Here is a 16,804-nt window from a genome sequence, read left to right as displayed (position 1 = left end):
TCAATTGCCTTTACACGTATGATGATTTTTATTTCAAAACAGGGGCGTAAGTATAGCGCATCGTATCTCTTTTTTGTAAATTATGTTGTTTTATATCAAATTTTGCAGCAACTTTTAACACCATTTGAAATAAGTTTTCTACATGCAAAGAACTTTGTTTGATTTAAGTCAAATTTTGCCCCCATGATTCGTCATTTTTAAAGTGTTTCAGGTACATTAAATTTTATTTTTCAACGGAGTTGCTATACATTATATTTTTCACCTATCTATTTGATTTATTTGCAGTCACTGGCAGTATATGCCGTCAGGAGTGTTGCTATTTTCATAATAAAATAAAAATCACTCAATTTTTGACATTTTTCTTGTCAATTTTGGAATGGGAAATTTAGAGCGACGCATTGAACAAGAACAAACTTTTTGTCACTTATAAGTACGAATAGATACATCTTTGGTGTACATATTTTGTTTGTTCAAGCAATCGCTCAATGGTTTCTTAAAAAAAATACTGCTTGAAAACCAGCCGTTTTATGCTAAAACTTCGAAAATGGCGGGGAAAAGTAAACTTTATGATGCCATATTAATTCAAATATTAATTCACTTAATTTAAAATGAAAATTATGAACAAACTTCAAACGTATTTCTGTACAAAGATAACAAAAAGTTAAAGTTTAACGATGATGTTTATTTCACGGGGCCATATATATATATATATATATATATATATATATATATATATATATATATATATATATATATATATATATATATATATATGATGCTTTCAAATATTATGTTGTCTGTTTGCAATGTTCCACCTCTTTTACGGGAAATAAAAGTAGAGATCAATGCAGAAACAATTTTCATAACCCGCTAACACGGATTTATATTTTTATTGCAATGTCGCCACCTTCATATTCCGCATGAATCACCGTAAAAAGCATTGTAGTGTTTATTGAAATAAAAATCGACAATAGTCAATTGGCTGTTTCTTTTTGGAAGTCAAGAGGAAATTTGCTTTAAATATTTGTCAGCAAAGTAAAATGGAAAATGGTTAATACATTAATGAACTACAATAATAATGAAATGTTTTTAATACTTGTATAGGCACCGTGCTAAAATTACCCCAACAAAATGCTAACTATAATTCGGCTTATCAAATAAAATGTTTAAGTTATTTATTGAATCATTATAGCATCATGAAAACCCTTTTATAAAGGAATAATATGAAGAGAAAAAAAACTCCAACCAAACTGCTATAAAATGAAGCAAATTCATGTTTTAAGTGGAAAAAAGTATTAAAATTTAATTCTGATTGAAACTTATATTTTACATTCATTTTAACATTTTTCTTTTTGCTACTTCTGCCGTTGTTTGAGAAACAGAAAATGTCTGCTTTTACTTAATCACTGTTTAAATGCTCAAAGCGTTTTACTATTGTGCCCTAATGGTCTATTCTTATGTCCATATACTCAAGATTTCGCTTTAAAAAATTCACTTGAATTAAGGAAAACACAGCCACCTTTTTCTTTAAAAGAAATACAAGCTAAACTGCCAACTACCTTTTGTTGAAAAATTGTTTTTTTTCTTTCAACACAGTGCAAGTATATTTTGATTAAAGGAAAGTTCTCCGGTCCAAAGTAACTGCCCGATGCATGATGAATTCTCCTTGCAATTTCCGCCATGATGTTAATCATTTAGCTCGTATTCTTGGTTATCTCGTTTTGAGCAACACATGGGAGTTCTTTCTATTAAAATTAAAATCGCGCATTTAAGAAACGCATTAGCGCCTTTTATCTATTCAAGCCAAATTTTAATTTCTATGTGTATTTTTGATAAATATGTGATAAATATATGATTATTCTTTAGGTAACTAATCTAAATTATATCATTGCTAGCATTATATTAATACTCACTCCCTTGCCCTGAAATTGATCCGCTTAATCCAACACCTTACTCTCATTTTTGCAACTTCAGGGCAGTTTTTCGAAAATAAAAGTAGATTTTTGATTAATTTTACAGCAATTACAGATCAGGTAAAATTCAACTATAGTTTACAGACATTATCTCACAAGTGTTGAACTATCACAGATGTAAACTCTTACTGTAATGCAGGCATTTAAATTTGTAGTTTATTGGCAAAAGTCTTTATTTAAAAGTATAGATCTATACACACATAGATGAAATATACATATGTGTAAATAAATTACAGTTCTAAGGATATGATAATTTGATTCATATGATTGTGAAAGTATATTTCATGTACTGATCAATCGCAACTTCTCGGGTCTTTCCGGCAAGCTCGGAAAAACACCTCGAATGTATTAACATCACCGGATGTTAAAATCTTGTACAAAATGGAGTCGCTTCCCATTAAAATAAGTATCGGCTAGAGTGTCTTGTATGTCGCATCTGTGTTATATTTTAGTGTATATCGTTTACTTTAATGACGTAAAGCTCACATCTCAACAGATCGTAAATTGTTTTCTATTCATATCAAGTTTTATAAAAAGGGGGTTGTCATGGACGCCTACTTAATACATTCGAGGTGTTTTTCCGAGCTTGCCGGAAAGGCCCGAGAAGTTGCGATTGATGTACTGATATGGCTAACTCATTTTGTTTCACTTTTCATTACAATGTATTTTAAAGACATTTTTGTTTTAAAAGATTATTAATTTCCGGTTATTCTTACGTCAATTTCTTTCTTGTTGGTTTTTCAGATGGATGAGATCAATAGTTGTCGTGCATGTACAGCGAATCAGAAGTGTGTGCAGCTTAAAAACAATAGTACATACTGCGTCAAAGGCAAGTGTCATAACATTTAAATACATGATTTCATTTCATATTTCTCATAACAAATTATATACAGGATGAAACTAAAACTTAAATTTCTTTCTTTGTATTATAATTTTAAAAAATATTCATATCATATAGGTGTTTTTCCGACTATTTCTTATAAAAAGTGATTTGTTTATATATAGCTATAAGATAATATTACAATCTTTCTTGCTTACATCAATTATGTATTGTGCCGACACGCATTTTTTCAGCAATGCATTCTACGTTTATATTTGACGTATGAATCAGAAGAAGCCTACTCAATTATGTAAAATATAATAGTTAATCAATTGGCATTTTATTTCATTTTATTTGTGTTTTAATTTAGACGATGATGACATGACAGACTGCACAGGTTATCGTAGTATATCACCATTTCTACCGAATGGTTTATACAGAATTAAACTTCCAGTCGTTGGTCACGTGACAGCTTTTTGCGTGATGGACATTGATGGAGGAGGTTGGACTGTAAGGCTTAGTGTTTTATTCACAATAATGCATTTACATGTACCTGTACCTGATCGATTAACGTAGCTCGCGGGTTTGCTGACGTCACAATAGGATTCGACGTAAAGAATTGACCGTCATAGCAAACTCATACATTTCTTTTAGAAATAACAAATGATCTTTAGAAACATAAAACGAAATATTATAAAAAGATAAATTGCAGTTAATACAAACATTTATATTACCAAGTGCTAAAAATTTAAAGATGACATACATTGTCGCATTGAGTTCTATAAGGTATGAGTGTGCGTTGGAACTCTTTAATCTAATTTATGTTTAGACAAGTACATTGTAAATAAGTTGAACCGTATGTATCAACTTCGCTCGTTTCACAATTATGAATTCTGTATTTTCAAATACCGATCTAACTATTAAATTATTTTGGCTTTAGCTAGTTATCGAATGCGATTACAAACTTATTTATATGTCAATACTTGTATGGTAATTATTTTTGCATTGAATGCATGACTGACTCATTGAAAAGAAAAGTAGCCATGTTTCTTCTCCTCACAACCTTACATTTATTTCCTTTATGGATTCCAAAACATTCATAATAATGTTAATTAGGTTTGCATGTTCTAATATGTGTTAATCAGCTAGTCTGGTCAACCAGCGCATTTTCGTATTTGGTTCTCAGACGAAAGAAATTGATGACGTCGGGCTAACGTCGTGATAAAAATATAGGATTTTGTGAAATCTTTTAAATCTTAAAAGTTGTTTTACGAAAAATTGGCCGAGAACACATATTGATTTTTTTTTATAAATTGATTCAAAATTATCTCTTCTGTTATTGTGTTGAGTAAAATCAAGTTCGTCTAGATCGTTTAAAAGTTTGGAGCATAGTTTTGAAATGCGGTTTTCGACTAAGATATGCATTTTACTATATATTTCATTGAAATGGCGTTGCTTGATTTTATCAGCGACACTGTGTTTGAATCACGATAACATCTCTGAAACCTATCGATCACGCGGACAAATTTTCAGGGTAGGTTTTCTCGCAAGCAGTAAACCCGCGAGCTACCTTAAAGTAATTGTTCAAGATTGTTTTAATTTATATATTTATTAAACTAAAGATTTGTTTATACATCCAATTATTAACTAAATACGAATTGTTTAAGCTTTCTTTATTCATCTTTCAATTCTTCTAAAATAAACATCATGTTTAACTGGACGACAATGATTTGACAAATATTTTCAATTCAGTTTATTTGAAGGTTATTTTTGAATTTTGGCTTACCGAGATTTGTAACATTCTTACAAATCGATTATTTCTAAGACAATTGCCCTTCTTGTTTTGTTTATAATTTATTTCATTTTTTTTTAAAAGATAAAGGATTGTTTTTGATTACAATTATCAAATCAAAATAAGGAAGTACTGATGGGAGTTTATTTCATTGATTATTATTTGGTTTAAAGTTAACGATATGTAATTTCGATCGGCAAGAAATTTCTTAACTGTATTAGAATTACGCAGAATTTTTTTTAATACCCGTATGAATTGACAAGAATCCCGACAAAAACTCATAGGAATCATATTGTGGAATATTTATAGATAGAATTATTTCAGCAAATTATGCATCAATAATCGAAATATGTCTGGATATTTAAAGATCCAAGCAATATTTAACTCTTTTATCGTTCAACCGACTAGGCCGTCTCTGAAAATCTCCGACAAGCAGAGAGTCTATTTGCTTGTCGGAGATTTACGGAGACAGTCGAGCGTCTGATTGAACTATGTTGCAGGAAATATTCCTACGCCAGAGTTCAATATAGTCTTCTTTTCCGAATGCATACAACTACAAAATTATCTGATTGTTTGTACCATTTAGAATCTGACTATTTTCAAAATATTTATAATGACTCTCCCTGATAAATAATGCATCTGAATACATTATATCGAATTTTTCGATAATTTTTAACTATTCAGTCTTGTCAGCGGTTATGATTTGTGCTTAGGTCCAAATACTGTTTCACTTTTGGTCTGATGAAAGATGATTAATATCAACTTCCAAATATTGTCAGCAAAGGTGTTTATAAAAGAGCATGATTTGAAAAAAATATTGATCTATTCACATTTGTTGAATTACAGAGTATAGAATTATTTTCAAATAAATAAGTAATGCAAACAAATAAGAGAATGCAAGAAATAACTTTTAACAAAATGCTCAAGGCCACATGGCTTACCTTAAATACAATAGCCATAACTCTTATCAAATCAAATTCATTGTATCAAATACTGACTATCTTCAGTTTAGTGAAGATTCTACCTCAATATATGGCTCCACACTACCCTATCACCTTTATCATAATCAAACAAGTATAAGTCAACTACACCTAGAGGTGCCTCCACACAACTTTCAGCTAGGTCAAATGGTTTTTGAACCGACATATGTTTTTTTTAAAATGCAAACCAATTTTGAATAATTGGAATTATCTCTCCTTGAAAAAAGGTATAGTCCTTTATCTTAACAAACTTGTTTACTTAGGAATGCATTGTTCTAAATTAGGTTGAAATAGGCCCAGTAACTCTGAAAAAAGGTCATCAATGTGAAACGTTACAGACGGTCGGAAAGACAGACGCCTGACAAAAAATGATCTGTAAAGCTCATTTGAGCTTTCAGCTCAGGTGAGTTAAGAAGTTAAAAACCGTTTTCCTAAAAAGACAGACCTATAAAATCATGTATATAGTCATGTTTAATTGGAGTGAAAATGAGACAACGTCCTTTAAAATTTCATAAGCAATTAAAAACAGCAGGCAAACTGGTTCTGATACATTGAAGAGTCATAATTTACGTACGTAAATTATTAATTACCAAATCAATAAATCTGATCAAGCTTGCTCAAGTTGCGAGCATTATTGGTACTTTGATCTTATATATTATCAAAAACGTATTGTTCCAAAGAGAGTGCAAAAAATCCTTTAAAGGTAACTAACTTATCAAAAATTGCAAAAAAAAAAATGTTACATTTATGGAAATATTGCAGAGATGCTGAGTTTACTTCTTTCAGATTTTATCTTTGTATTAGATAACAAATATTGAAATTTTCAAACACATTTTTATTTGTCAACAGGAATGTAAAAAAAAGTACAAGCTGAATTAGTAACTGTTTATTATATTAGACTAGGTACAGTTATTTCTTATTTTTATGTCAATTATAAACTAAACAGAAACCGTGTACACGTTGCATTGATAAGTAGTAATTGGAGGATGTCTAATGTAAAGTCATCATTTTAAGGAGGCTTGACGGTTAACAAATAAATCATCTGGATTTCCTATAATGTTCACAAATAATTTGTTTAAATTTAAATTATTATTTAGTAAGTAAATCCTCATTTATTCCAAATATAACTTTGTTTCTTGAAATGTAAATAACTTTGATAATTTTGAACAGGCTTTCCAGCGTAGATTTGACGGTTCAGAAGATTTTAATCGATCATGGGCGGAGTACAAAAACGGCTTTGGGAATCTAACGGCTGAATTCTGGTTTGGTATGAAACACATAAACAGTTTGAATAATTTTTTTTTTGCAGAAAAAATCTTACACAGTTATCTGTCGTAAATATATTATAATTTGTGTCTTTTTAAAGGATCGCGTGAATTAGATATGTTAAATTGGCAAATTAACTAAAACATATAATTTAATTACAAAAATATACTCAAGCTAAATGATTTTTCAGATCAAGATATTAACATGATTACAACTTGTATGCCTCACAATGTCGAGCTGTATTCATGGTTTATAGAACTAGAACTAAAAAATTTGACCAATGATACCCACAACACTAGTTACACTTTTTGCAGATAAATATTGCCCCGTTTTATTTTCATCTCTTTCTCCTTCGTTGTAAGTGGGTGAATTTTATACTGGGCGTATTCCGATGTCTCAATTTATACAAACTTCTGTACTTTGGCAAATTCAGGGCAGGGCAAAGCCGTTTGCAAGTATGTAAGGGCAAAATAACATGGGACGAAATAACATGGGACCAGAATAACCTTCTATACAGTAGTCAGATAAGCAATCTTAAAAAGAACGGAAATTATTTACATATGCTAAAGAACCACCATGTTGCAATTCTTGTTGGCAGCATTTGTTACTTTCAATTTATATATTTTTTAAATTGTACGTCAATTAGTTCATCTGCAAAATATCTCTCGTGCATTAAAAAGCATATAAATTAATGCAATTACAGCATTCCTTTTTTATTTTTAAGAAAAGAAGGAGACCATAGCCCGTAGATTAAATACTATTTATGACATATTGTAAAGAGACAGTTGTGATTTACTCCGGATAATAGAGTGGATTTTTCCTCTTTGACTGAAATAACTTTAATCATTAAATTATTACTTGATTTGATAAGGTTGATAAGATATAATTTCATTTTGATACAAGGCAATGAGAAGCTCCATCATCTTCTAAGTCAAGGATCATTTGAACTGCGGATGGACATGAGTGATTTTACAGGCCAGACTCGCTATGTCAAGTATACACATGTAGATGTGATGGACGAATCAAGCAAATACACCATAAGCATATCAGGATATTCTGGAAATGTTGGTAATATGCTTAATATTACTTCAAGTAAATCCGCCATAGGCATATCAAGATATTCTAGAAATGTTGGTAATATCATAAATAATACTTCCCTAACTGATTATACATGTTTTGCTCATATTAATGCTAAAATATAAATCCAATTAATAAAGTTTTGTCTTCCAACATTCCGGCAAGTTTTTTTTAACTGTAGGGCTATCAAATTGAAAAAAGAATTGTGATGCTGCCAGTCATAAAATTTTATCAAATTTCTGCTAAGTATGCATACGTTTTATATTGGTAATGCAATATGTTTGAACATCAGAATACATGAACCAATATTTAAAGATCAATTATTATCAATAAACAAGGGACTTTCAAGGTCTGGGTAGTCTTGATCAGTTTTTATTCTGTATGAAATAAAAATCCCTTAATAGGAGAGCTGGTTATGAAGATATAGGAACGCATTCTCATCTTAAAGCTTAAAATTTGGATTTGTTCTTTACTACATGATGGTTATTTCGGCTAAATAAGTAGTTGAAAAAAAATCAAGATTGATTTTAAGAACAATTTGTTCACCACCCAGCCCCCTATAAAATTAAAGCAATATATCTTGTTTTTTTTAAAGGCGACTGTTTCACCGCCGGTTCCCAGATCATCAGCAATATGAAGTTTACAACGAAAGATCAAGATAATGACATGTACGTTTCTGATAATTGTGGAATTCTGTTCCCCTCCGGCTGGTGGCATAGAACATGTCATTGCTCAAATCCAAATGGGTTATATCTAGCTGGGGACGCAACCATATTTGGAAAAGGAATTATCTATCAACCGTGGTTAGGCTACTATTATTCCTTGAGAACCGTTCGTTTAATGGTAAGAACAGTTGGTTCAAAAAAATGATCGTAGTATCTTTTGAATCTTTGGACCAATTTGCAATAGCGTCAAATAATTATGTGGAGAAACGAAATTTCATTTCTAAAGGGAAATTAATCCTGTTTTTATTGGTTTTCATTTCTTCTCTAATTGTTCGTTGAAATGTGATCTTAATTGTTAACAACAAATTTCTAAATAAGATATTTTTTGTCTGAATTTTTTTTCATATTAATAAAAAAAAAAGATCGAATGCAGATTTTAACTTGAAGTTATATCTATGATAAGGTATTTTTTTGCAAGATATATTTAGACAAATCATAAAAAATGCTGTATTGCTACCGTGCAAATAGTTGTTTTGCAAATGTCATGGGGACACTTAAGTTACTGACCACTACACATTTTTTTGAAGAACAATTTTGCCAAACTGTTTTTCCTTTCAATTATACAATAAAATCAGTATGCGTCATAAATTTTTAGGCTATTCTAGCAGAACTTGGGAAAAACACATTAAATGTATTTCATAGGCAACTCCGACGCCCCACCGTTATTATTATTATTATTATTATTCATTTTTTTTAATATTTCAATATAGTTACGTACAGCCTATTTACAATCTGTTGATATGTGAACTACGATTTATCAAAGTCAATGATATACTAAAAAATAAACCACAGAAGATACAAAGCCAATGGGAAGCAACTCAATTTTGAATAAAGTTCTAATATCAGGTAATGTTAATAAATTTGAATTGTTTTCCCGAGCTCTGTCGACAAGGCATTAAAAGCTGCGAATGATTTCTTATATGGTATTGGTGAATTTTGATCAAGGAAACTCATCGAAATTAAGCTGTAAAATGTATAGCCTTCAATTAAATCATAATATATTTGAAAAAAAAATATTCATCAGCTCTGTTCTCAAAAATAAGCACATCGACGACCAAAGCTGGGCATTTTTTTTTTACGTTTAACAGAGTCAAAATGTCCCCATGGTTTTATTTAATGTGGCATAAATTTGATGACATTTGGTGAAGTAACACTGATCAAAACATTACACAATCTGGGGACTGACTAATGTGTTATTTTACAATATGCATGATCTTATGTCCTTATAATATTGACATATTTACGCTATTATTATGACTCCCACCCCCTTTCCTCTTACGCCCCGACAGTACGTCATTCCCACCAATAATGGAATGTATTGAACTATACGTTTCAAAGTTGATTCATTTAAGAAATAAATGTTAACAGCAATTTTAAAAGTTCACCGGTATGTTGGTTGGTCACGTGATCAAATCCAGTGGAGTCCGAAAGGCCAAATTCATATTCCGGTGAACTTTTTAACATTGCTGATTATTACTTATATTTACGTTTGATATAGACAAATCGTTCATAACAGTTAGAATTACTGAGATTTTATGTTAAGGAAGGAGTCTTTTTATTATCAAACATACTTCTTATAATAAGAAATGCATGACATTTTGACACAGTCAAACGGATCATATTACTTAATGATTCTATCAGTTTAATTAAATTTGACCTTTTTGTTTTTGGATAAAGGTCAGGTCAAGGTCACTACCTTTTTCCTCACCGTAAAGAGTGATAAAAATAAGTTTAGCTCTTTATAGTTCTGTAGACATTTGTTTAAGATTTGAAGATTCAAATTTTCAATGAAATCATAGACCATGAGAGTGTCTATCAGCTTATACTACTAAATTGGAATAAATATTTATACTAAAATTGATATAGCTTAGCCCGCATTTCCTCTAATTTTCTTAAATTTTGAAGAAATTTGATTATTTTTTTATGCTACCAATAATAAAATATTTCTAATTTTTATGTATTATGAAGACTTTATATAAAGATATAAATTGACAGAAAAGCTAATATATTGACCGTTTCATAAGAGAGAAAAACTGATTTTAGTGATTTTTTCACAAAAATCAATGTATAGAATGGGCGCTTTAAAAAGCTTATAAAAATGTTATTTGATAGGCAAATCATATTTCAAAAACATATTCTGAAACCCAAGTATCATATTATTAGTTCACATTAGTAAAAAAAAATCCAACATTATTGTTATTGTTTTTAAAATGCTAAAACAGACTCATTATATATATATAATCTGCAGCAATTCTGAATTGCGCAACATGTGATATTTTCCTACGCCAAAAATATAGTCCTTGTTCCATTCTAAACATTGATTACATTTTTCTATGCCAAGTTGTATGATAGTAAAAAAGAAAGAAAAATATGCTATTTTAATTTCCTTTCATCTTGATTTGATGAACAATTAATCAAATTTACGTTTGACAAGTCGAAAACCAGAAAAGACTCCTTCCTTAACAATAATCCAAGCGACAAGCGATAAACGCGTGCTATGATCATTGTGACGTCACGAAAAAGTTCATACAGAATTGAACGTTTTTGCCATTCTATAGGTTCATACAAGGAAACATATTTGCAAATGTAAATATAAAGATATCGCAAGCAAAAACATTGGATAACAAACAATGCAAAATATTTATCATTAAATGCTTAAACTTATTATTAACTTATGTTTTGGCATATATTTTGTGGACAATTTCTTTTTATAGTCAATGGATGTTATTCATGTTAAAACATAAATTTAAATCTACTAACTCTTTAATTACTTAAGTATACTGCAATGCAATGTAAGTTTTTAAAACATTTCTATTTTACATTTTTAATCGAGCAAAAATAAGCCTGATGATACACGTACTTACAAGTAAATCGTTTGTATATCGAAGATATGATTAGGTCATTAATTAAACACTGCTTTTAAACTTATTATTTTCCCCCAGTACGTTTAATTTCTGTTTAATGCACAAAAATATTTAATAGTAACACGTACGTGTCTTATATTTTAATCAATTTAAGAGGGACCGATTTTAAAAGTTTTCGACAGATATGTTGGCTAATTTGTTGACCATATTTTTTCCTTAATTGCATGACATATTTCTCTTCCTTAACCGATTTCAATATTTCATGCTAGTAAAACTAGATGTACATATTGTGATAAAAAATAGTTTTGACCATATTGCATTAAAATGTGATCCTTTTTCGTAAAAAGGAGAGAGAGAGAGAGAGAGAGAGAGAGAGAGAGAGACAGAGAGAGAGAGAGAGAGAGAGACAGAGAGAGACAGAGAGACAGAGAGAGAGAGGATATTCCCCAATGAACTATTTTCTTACTTTAACACATATATACTTCCTGGGGATATGTATAATATTTCATATAAATCTTGTTTTATATTTCCATTTTCATTCTACGTGTGTATATATCTTATCATAAGTACAGGGTGTAAAAAAGCATTTAACTGAACATAGTTGTCAGCAACAATATATGATTAACAGTATTATTTACTCAGTGTTTAAATTCCTGTAGTTATTATTGATATGTTAGATCTAACCATACAATGCTGTTATTACAAAAGGTTCATAATTTAAGAAATTTGCAGATTTTTAAAAACTTTGAAACCTTGTTTGCAATATTCAATGATATATGCTGCACTGAAGTCAACATGCGGTTTTCAATTTGTTAACTAAACAAGAAAGTTTATCGATTCCAATTCTGGTTTTGATTTTTTCCTATTGAGTGCTTTGTTCCGCTTTTAACAAAAATAATAAAAGTTTAAAAAAAAATCAAATAGCGTTCTGTTTTTTTATTTGTAATAAATAAAAAATGGATTAAAACAGATTTTTTTAAAAATTTAAGCACGCTACATATCAAAACGTTTTAACAGCTTAAGTTAACAAGTTATCCGTTAACACCACATTGAAGAATGGACAATCAAAACACAAGCCGACACAGACTTCAGATTTTTTTCGAATCCTCCACTCAAGTATTAATCTTTACAGCATTTTGAAACCTAATAATTATTTTGATCAAGTCACATTCATCAGATCCCTAGCCAAACGTTGGACTATTCCACCTACTGCTTTCTAGTAAACCTGGCCCCACGATCATGAAGCAGTCTCGGACTTATGTCAAAATCTGTACACTGTCTTATTGTCTTGTGATTCAAAACACCGAAAAAATGATAGGCTATTAAAATGTGTCTCCATATCACCTTGAAAGTTACAAATCTTTAGCGCTGTTTATTGATGTATTATGAATGAGCGAAACTTTGACTTAAGTATATAAACGCTTGATGATCTCGAAGCAAGCACTCTGTAATAAATTCTAAGTATCAGTTTCAGCATGCTGCGCTGGGGTACACATCTAGATGTGATATATAAAAGACTCATTTCTCAACAACTTTATGAATAATTTTGACGTTTATTTATCTGCAAAATTGAATCAACTCATTTCAATGAGCCAATTTACGATACATTGTATTACATTTTATTTAAAAGAGGACCAACTACAAAAATATTAGAAGAGCGCGAGAGGATTTACTTCATTTAGGTGCATAGTGCGGAGTCATTTCCTTTTTAATTAAGCTATGGCTTTAAATATATAAGTAACGAACTCGCTAAAAATCGTATATTACTTAACTAGTGTATATATCCTGCTAACATTTGTGCGTAGTTCTATATTCTTTGACTATCTCTTCTTCTTCTTTTTTTATTAAAATGTAATTTGTATTCTATGTGACATAAAATCTCTGAATAAAGATTGAATGAATGAATAAATAAATAAAGTTAAACATCTTAAAATCTTATTTTTGATATACTACATGTTTAAGCGTTTATAAATTGGGTCACATCTTAGTGTTTCTTATTTTCCCACACAGTCGCGCATTTTATCGATCAGATCACCATACCGAAAAAAAATCCCCGCCTGCAGTCAATACCGAAAGTACATGTGTGTATATTCTATATATCAGCTTACCTACTTTCAGAGGACTAATACTACTTTAGAGTAAATACGGTGCGCTATGCAGGACCCCGGGGAGTATATAGAATTTATCTTTAAAATAAACAGCTATTGATTTCATCGTTATTGTGAAACTAAGATAATAAATAACGATGTTTAGGGAAAAAAAGGATTTTCTGCTGGCAAAACTGGTAGCGTAGGAAGCTTTAAATCATTTTTTTCTTTTAATAAGCATGCATAAGTGTTTAAGATTTTCTTGAAGTTTTACTTAGTAGGATTTTTTATGTTGTTGGGGAAATCTGAAAATAGGTTCTCACCTTTGCCAGATTTCAAGAATACATTCATCAAGCTGTATGTTCTACGCGTTTTAACTCTGGTACCTAAAGCAAACTATTTATTTAAACAAGTTTATCAGCATTATATCATTAAGCTATGTTATATTATTTATACACGATTTGTCTCATATATATTTTACACACTTTTCGGCAGTGTTGCTATATATCTTAGTAATTATTCAAATGACTAAAGAATTTATTTTAAACCAAAAAAAAATAAAATAAAATAAAACAAATAACCATGTAATTTGTTTAAAAACAAGGAAATAAAATTTAATTCATACATGTAGAAATGTGCATACTTGTAGTAAGTTAGTAATTCAATCAGGAAATACAGGCTAGATATTTATATGATATTTTAAACCGATTAAAAAAACTAAACATCAATGTTGATCATTTTGATCACACAAGTTACATGTATCTGTGAGCACATGCTCTCTAGTGATACTTTAATTCTGATGTTGATAAATATATCAGGCATTCTGAGAGTATTGCATAAGCAATTCACGTCCCCTACCGGTTTGGACTATTTTATGAAATCTTCGAATCATACATCCATTAATGAACTAGACGAAATGTTTTAATTTATTAAGATGTAAAAGAACAGAGGAAATTCAAACTATTTATTCTTTTCTAGATTGAAAACAAACTTTATTTATTTTACTCATAATGCATGTACCATATTTTCTTCGGGATTTTCCTTTGTTTAGTTTAATGATAATATATGACATGTTATATTTGACAGGAGATAAAAGAACAGAGGAAACTCCAACTATACAGTTAACATGATAGAAATTAAATACAAAATGAGTTAAAAAAAGCAACTATTTATTTTATATCCTTTAATTTCACGAAGTCCAATAAGTAGTCGCCGGTAAAAATTTGTAAAATCAATGCACTGTCATGCACCTTATCATTTAATACATCCTTTGTACCCAGAATCAACCCAAACAGTTAAACAGCCAAAACCCGATAACGAACCCAACCTTAGTAATACAAAATAAACCTGCCTTTTTTTATTTCGTACACATCGAACGCGATAACGCACCAAGACATTACCAAAAAAATGAAAGATAAAGGATTATTTTCTCAACATTATCTCTTCTTTGGAGCGTGAGTATAAAAATACTTAAAAAATTAAACAAAAATGTCGAAACACTTCAAGCAAAAGTTAAAAATCGAACAATCAAGATGGACAAAAGTCCCAAATTAAATCTAATCAAACATAACACATTCGAAAAATACAACAAGATGTGCATAAAGAAGAGAAAGAACAAAAGCTACGCTTCATTCATAAATTAAATAGCTAATTCATTATAATTTGCAAAAACCCCAATATTTTTGCTTTCTTAATTTATTCTTACTTTAATTGATACCACACCAGATGCCGCTACAGAATTTCAAGTAAAAGCAATTAGTTGACTTTAAAAATGACAGTAATTGTGGCCAGTGCCTATCGTGATACGGAATCCAAAGATTTCGCTCAAATAACCTGTATTAGTGTCCGGTATTTGCAATAATAACTTTTAAATTTTAAAAATTATAAAAATTCAAATTCAACTCAATATTTTTACCACTAAGATAATTTCACGACTAAAATCGACTGGGTTTTATTATAACATATTACTTTTTTGTTAAAAAAATGTCTATTGTCAAACTGATATGAAATAAAATGAATTTTGTTCGAACATTTAACCATCTTGCAAAACGAATACCCACCCCCTTCCCCTAGTTCCAGATTTTTGTCTGAATTTCCTACAGTTAAATCTAACTATTAATAATAATAAATGAATAATTAGATGCTTTTGAGAACTGAATAAATGTTATCATAAATTCATCTTAATGTATGATAACGTATATAAACAAAGCATGTGTTTTCTTTTTATGTTTCCTGGATAGCGCAGCTCTGGACCTCAAACTTAAAATGCAAAGAAATGAAAATTAAGTGCACTATTCAATTGGACAATTAAACTTTTAAAGAGTATAATATATGCACTTTACTTCCATTATCATAACCCTCGAGTATATTGAATTTGATTCCTACTCATTTGAATTCTGATCGTCCCTGTAAGAAATATTGCTTTTGAATTAATTAAATCCATGAGAAATCTTAAATTAAAAACAGATGCTCTTCTCTCTTTTTTCAAAATTAATTAATCCTCTTACACTTTCAACAAATTTTACCAGTGAAAATGATAAATCCATACAACCATACAGTACAACCCAGAGGCAAACAAGTTTACAAAGCAAGATAAGTATTAGTGGGTTTTTTTTTAATTTTCAGACGAGGTAAACAGAAAAGGACGGTGATCGGATTATGGTTTGAAATTCTCAAACTTTCAATATTCTTAATTTACTGTGTGATAGCTTTAACTCACCTCAACCGACAGCATAAGAATGCGCGGATCTAGCTTTTTACACATAAAATAGGGTATATTTTGGGGGGCCTTTGGATGATGTTTTGAAGACTATTGTTGTCGCTCTACTAACTGAGATCATATGTGAAAGAGTGAAACGATTTCATATTTGGTAAATGAAGAGGATAACCCCCCCCCCCCCCGAGACACTGAAAATTGTAAAATGTAATATTTGTTTTCATATATATATCATCGTATATCGTATCATATGTATAAAAGTACCAGTTATTCAAAAGATATTACGCTCAGGTGAGCTATGTTGGGTAAGTTATTTTTTTTTCAAGTTTTCTTGTTCTATATCACACAGTGTATTATGATTATTTTATGTACTTTAGTTTGTATATGTGGGAACATTATCAAAATAGTCTTACTTAAAAAAATTTCTCAATCCCTTTAATTAAACACTGACCAAATATACAACAACACTTCATCGCCTGAAACCACTTCGCTCACATATAAAAC

At 30.0% G+C, this 16,804-nt stretch overlaps 1 protein-coding gene across 1 annotated transcript; it reads left to right on the top strand.

Annotated features, from left to right (window-relative positions):
- The first annotated feature begins 3,167 nt into the window (after window positions 1–3,167).
- LOC105337039 (ficolin-2-like) lies at window positions 3,168–9,280 on the top strand. Its single transcript, XM_066073242.1, has 4 exons — window positions 3,168–3,303; window positions 6,736–6,832; window positions 7,735–7,899; window positions 8,504–9,280. The coding sequence occupies exons 1-4, from the start codon at window positions 3,175–3,177 to the stop codon at window positions 8,776–8,778; spliced, it is 666 nt and encodes a 221-aa protein (XP_065929314.1). The 5' UTR covers window positions 3,168–3,174; the 3' UTR covers window positions 8,779–9,280.
- Window positions 9,281–16,804: the final 7,524 nt, after the last annotated feature.

This window comes from Magallana gigas, chromosome 10 (genome assembly GCF_963853765.1).
Source record: "Magallana gigas chromosome 10, xbMagGiga1.1, whole genome shotgun sequence".
Classification (NCBI taxonomy): Eukaryota; Metazoa; Mollusca; class Bivalvia; order Ostreida; family Ostreidae; genus Magallana; species Magallana gigas.
This window is presented reverse-complemented; position numbering and strand designations above follow the sequence as displayed.

Coding starts and splice junctions, on each gene's coding strand:
- LOC105337039 (XM_066073242.1), top strand. CDS start 3,175: ATGACAGACTGCACAGGTTATCGTAGTATATCACCATTTCTACCGAAT. Junction 6,833..7,734: donor AACGGCTGAATTCTGGTTTG/GTATGAAACACA, acceptor TTTTGATACAAG/GCAATGAGAAGCTCCATCAT. Junction 7,900..8,503: donor AGGATATTCTGGAAATGTTG/GTAATATGCTTA, acceptor TTTTTTTTAAAG/GCGACTGTTTCACCGCCGGT.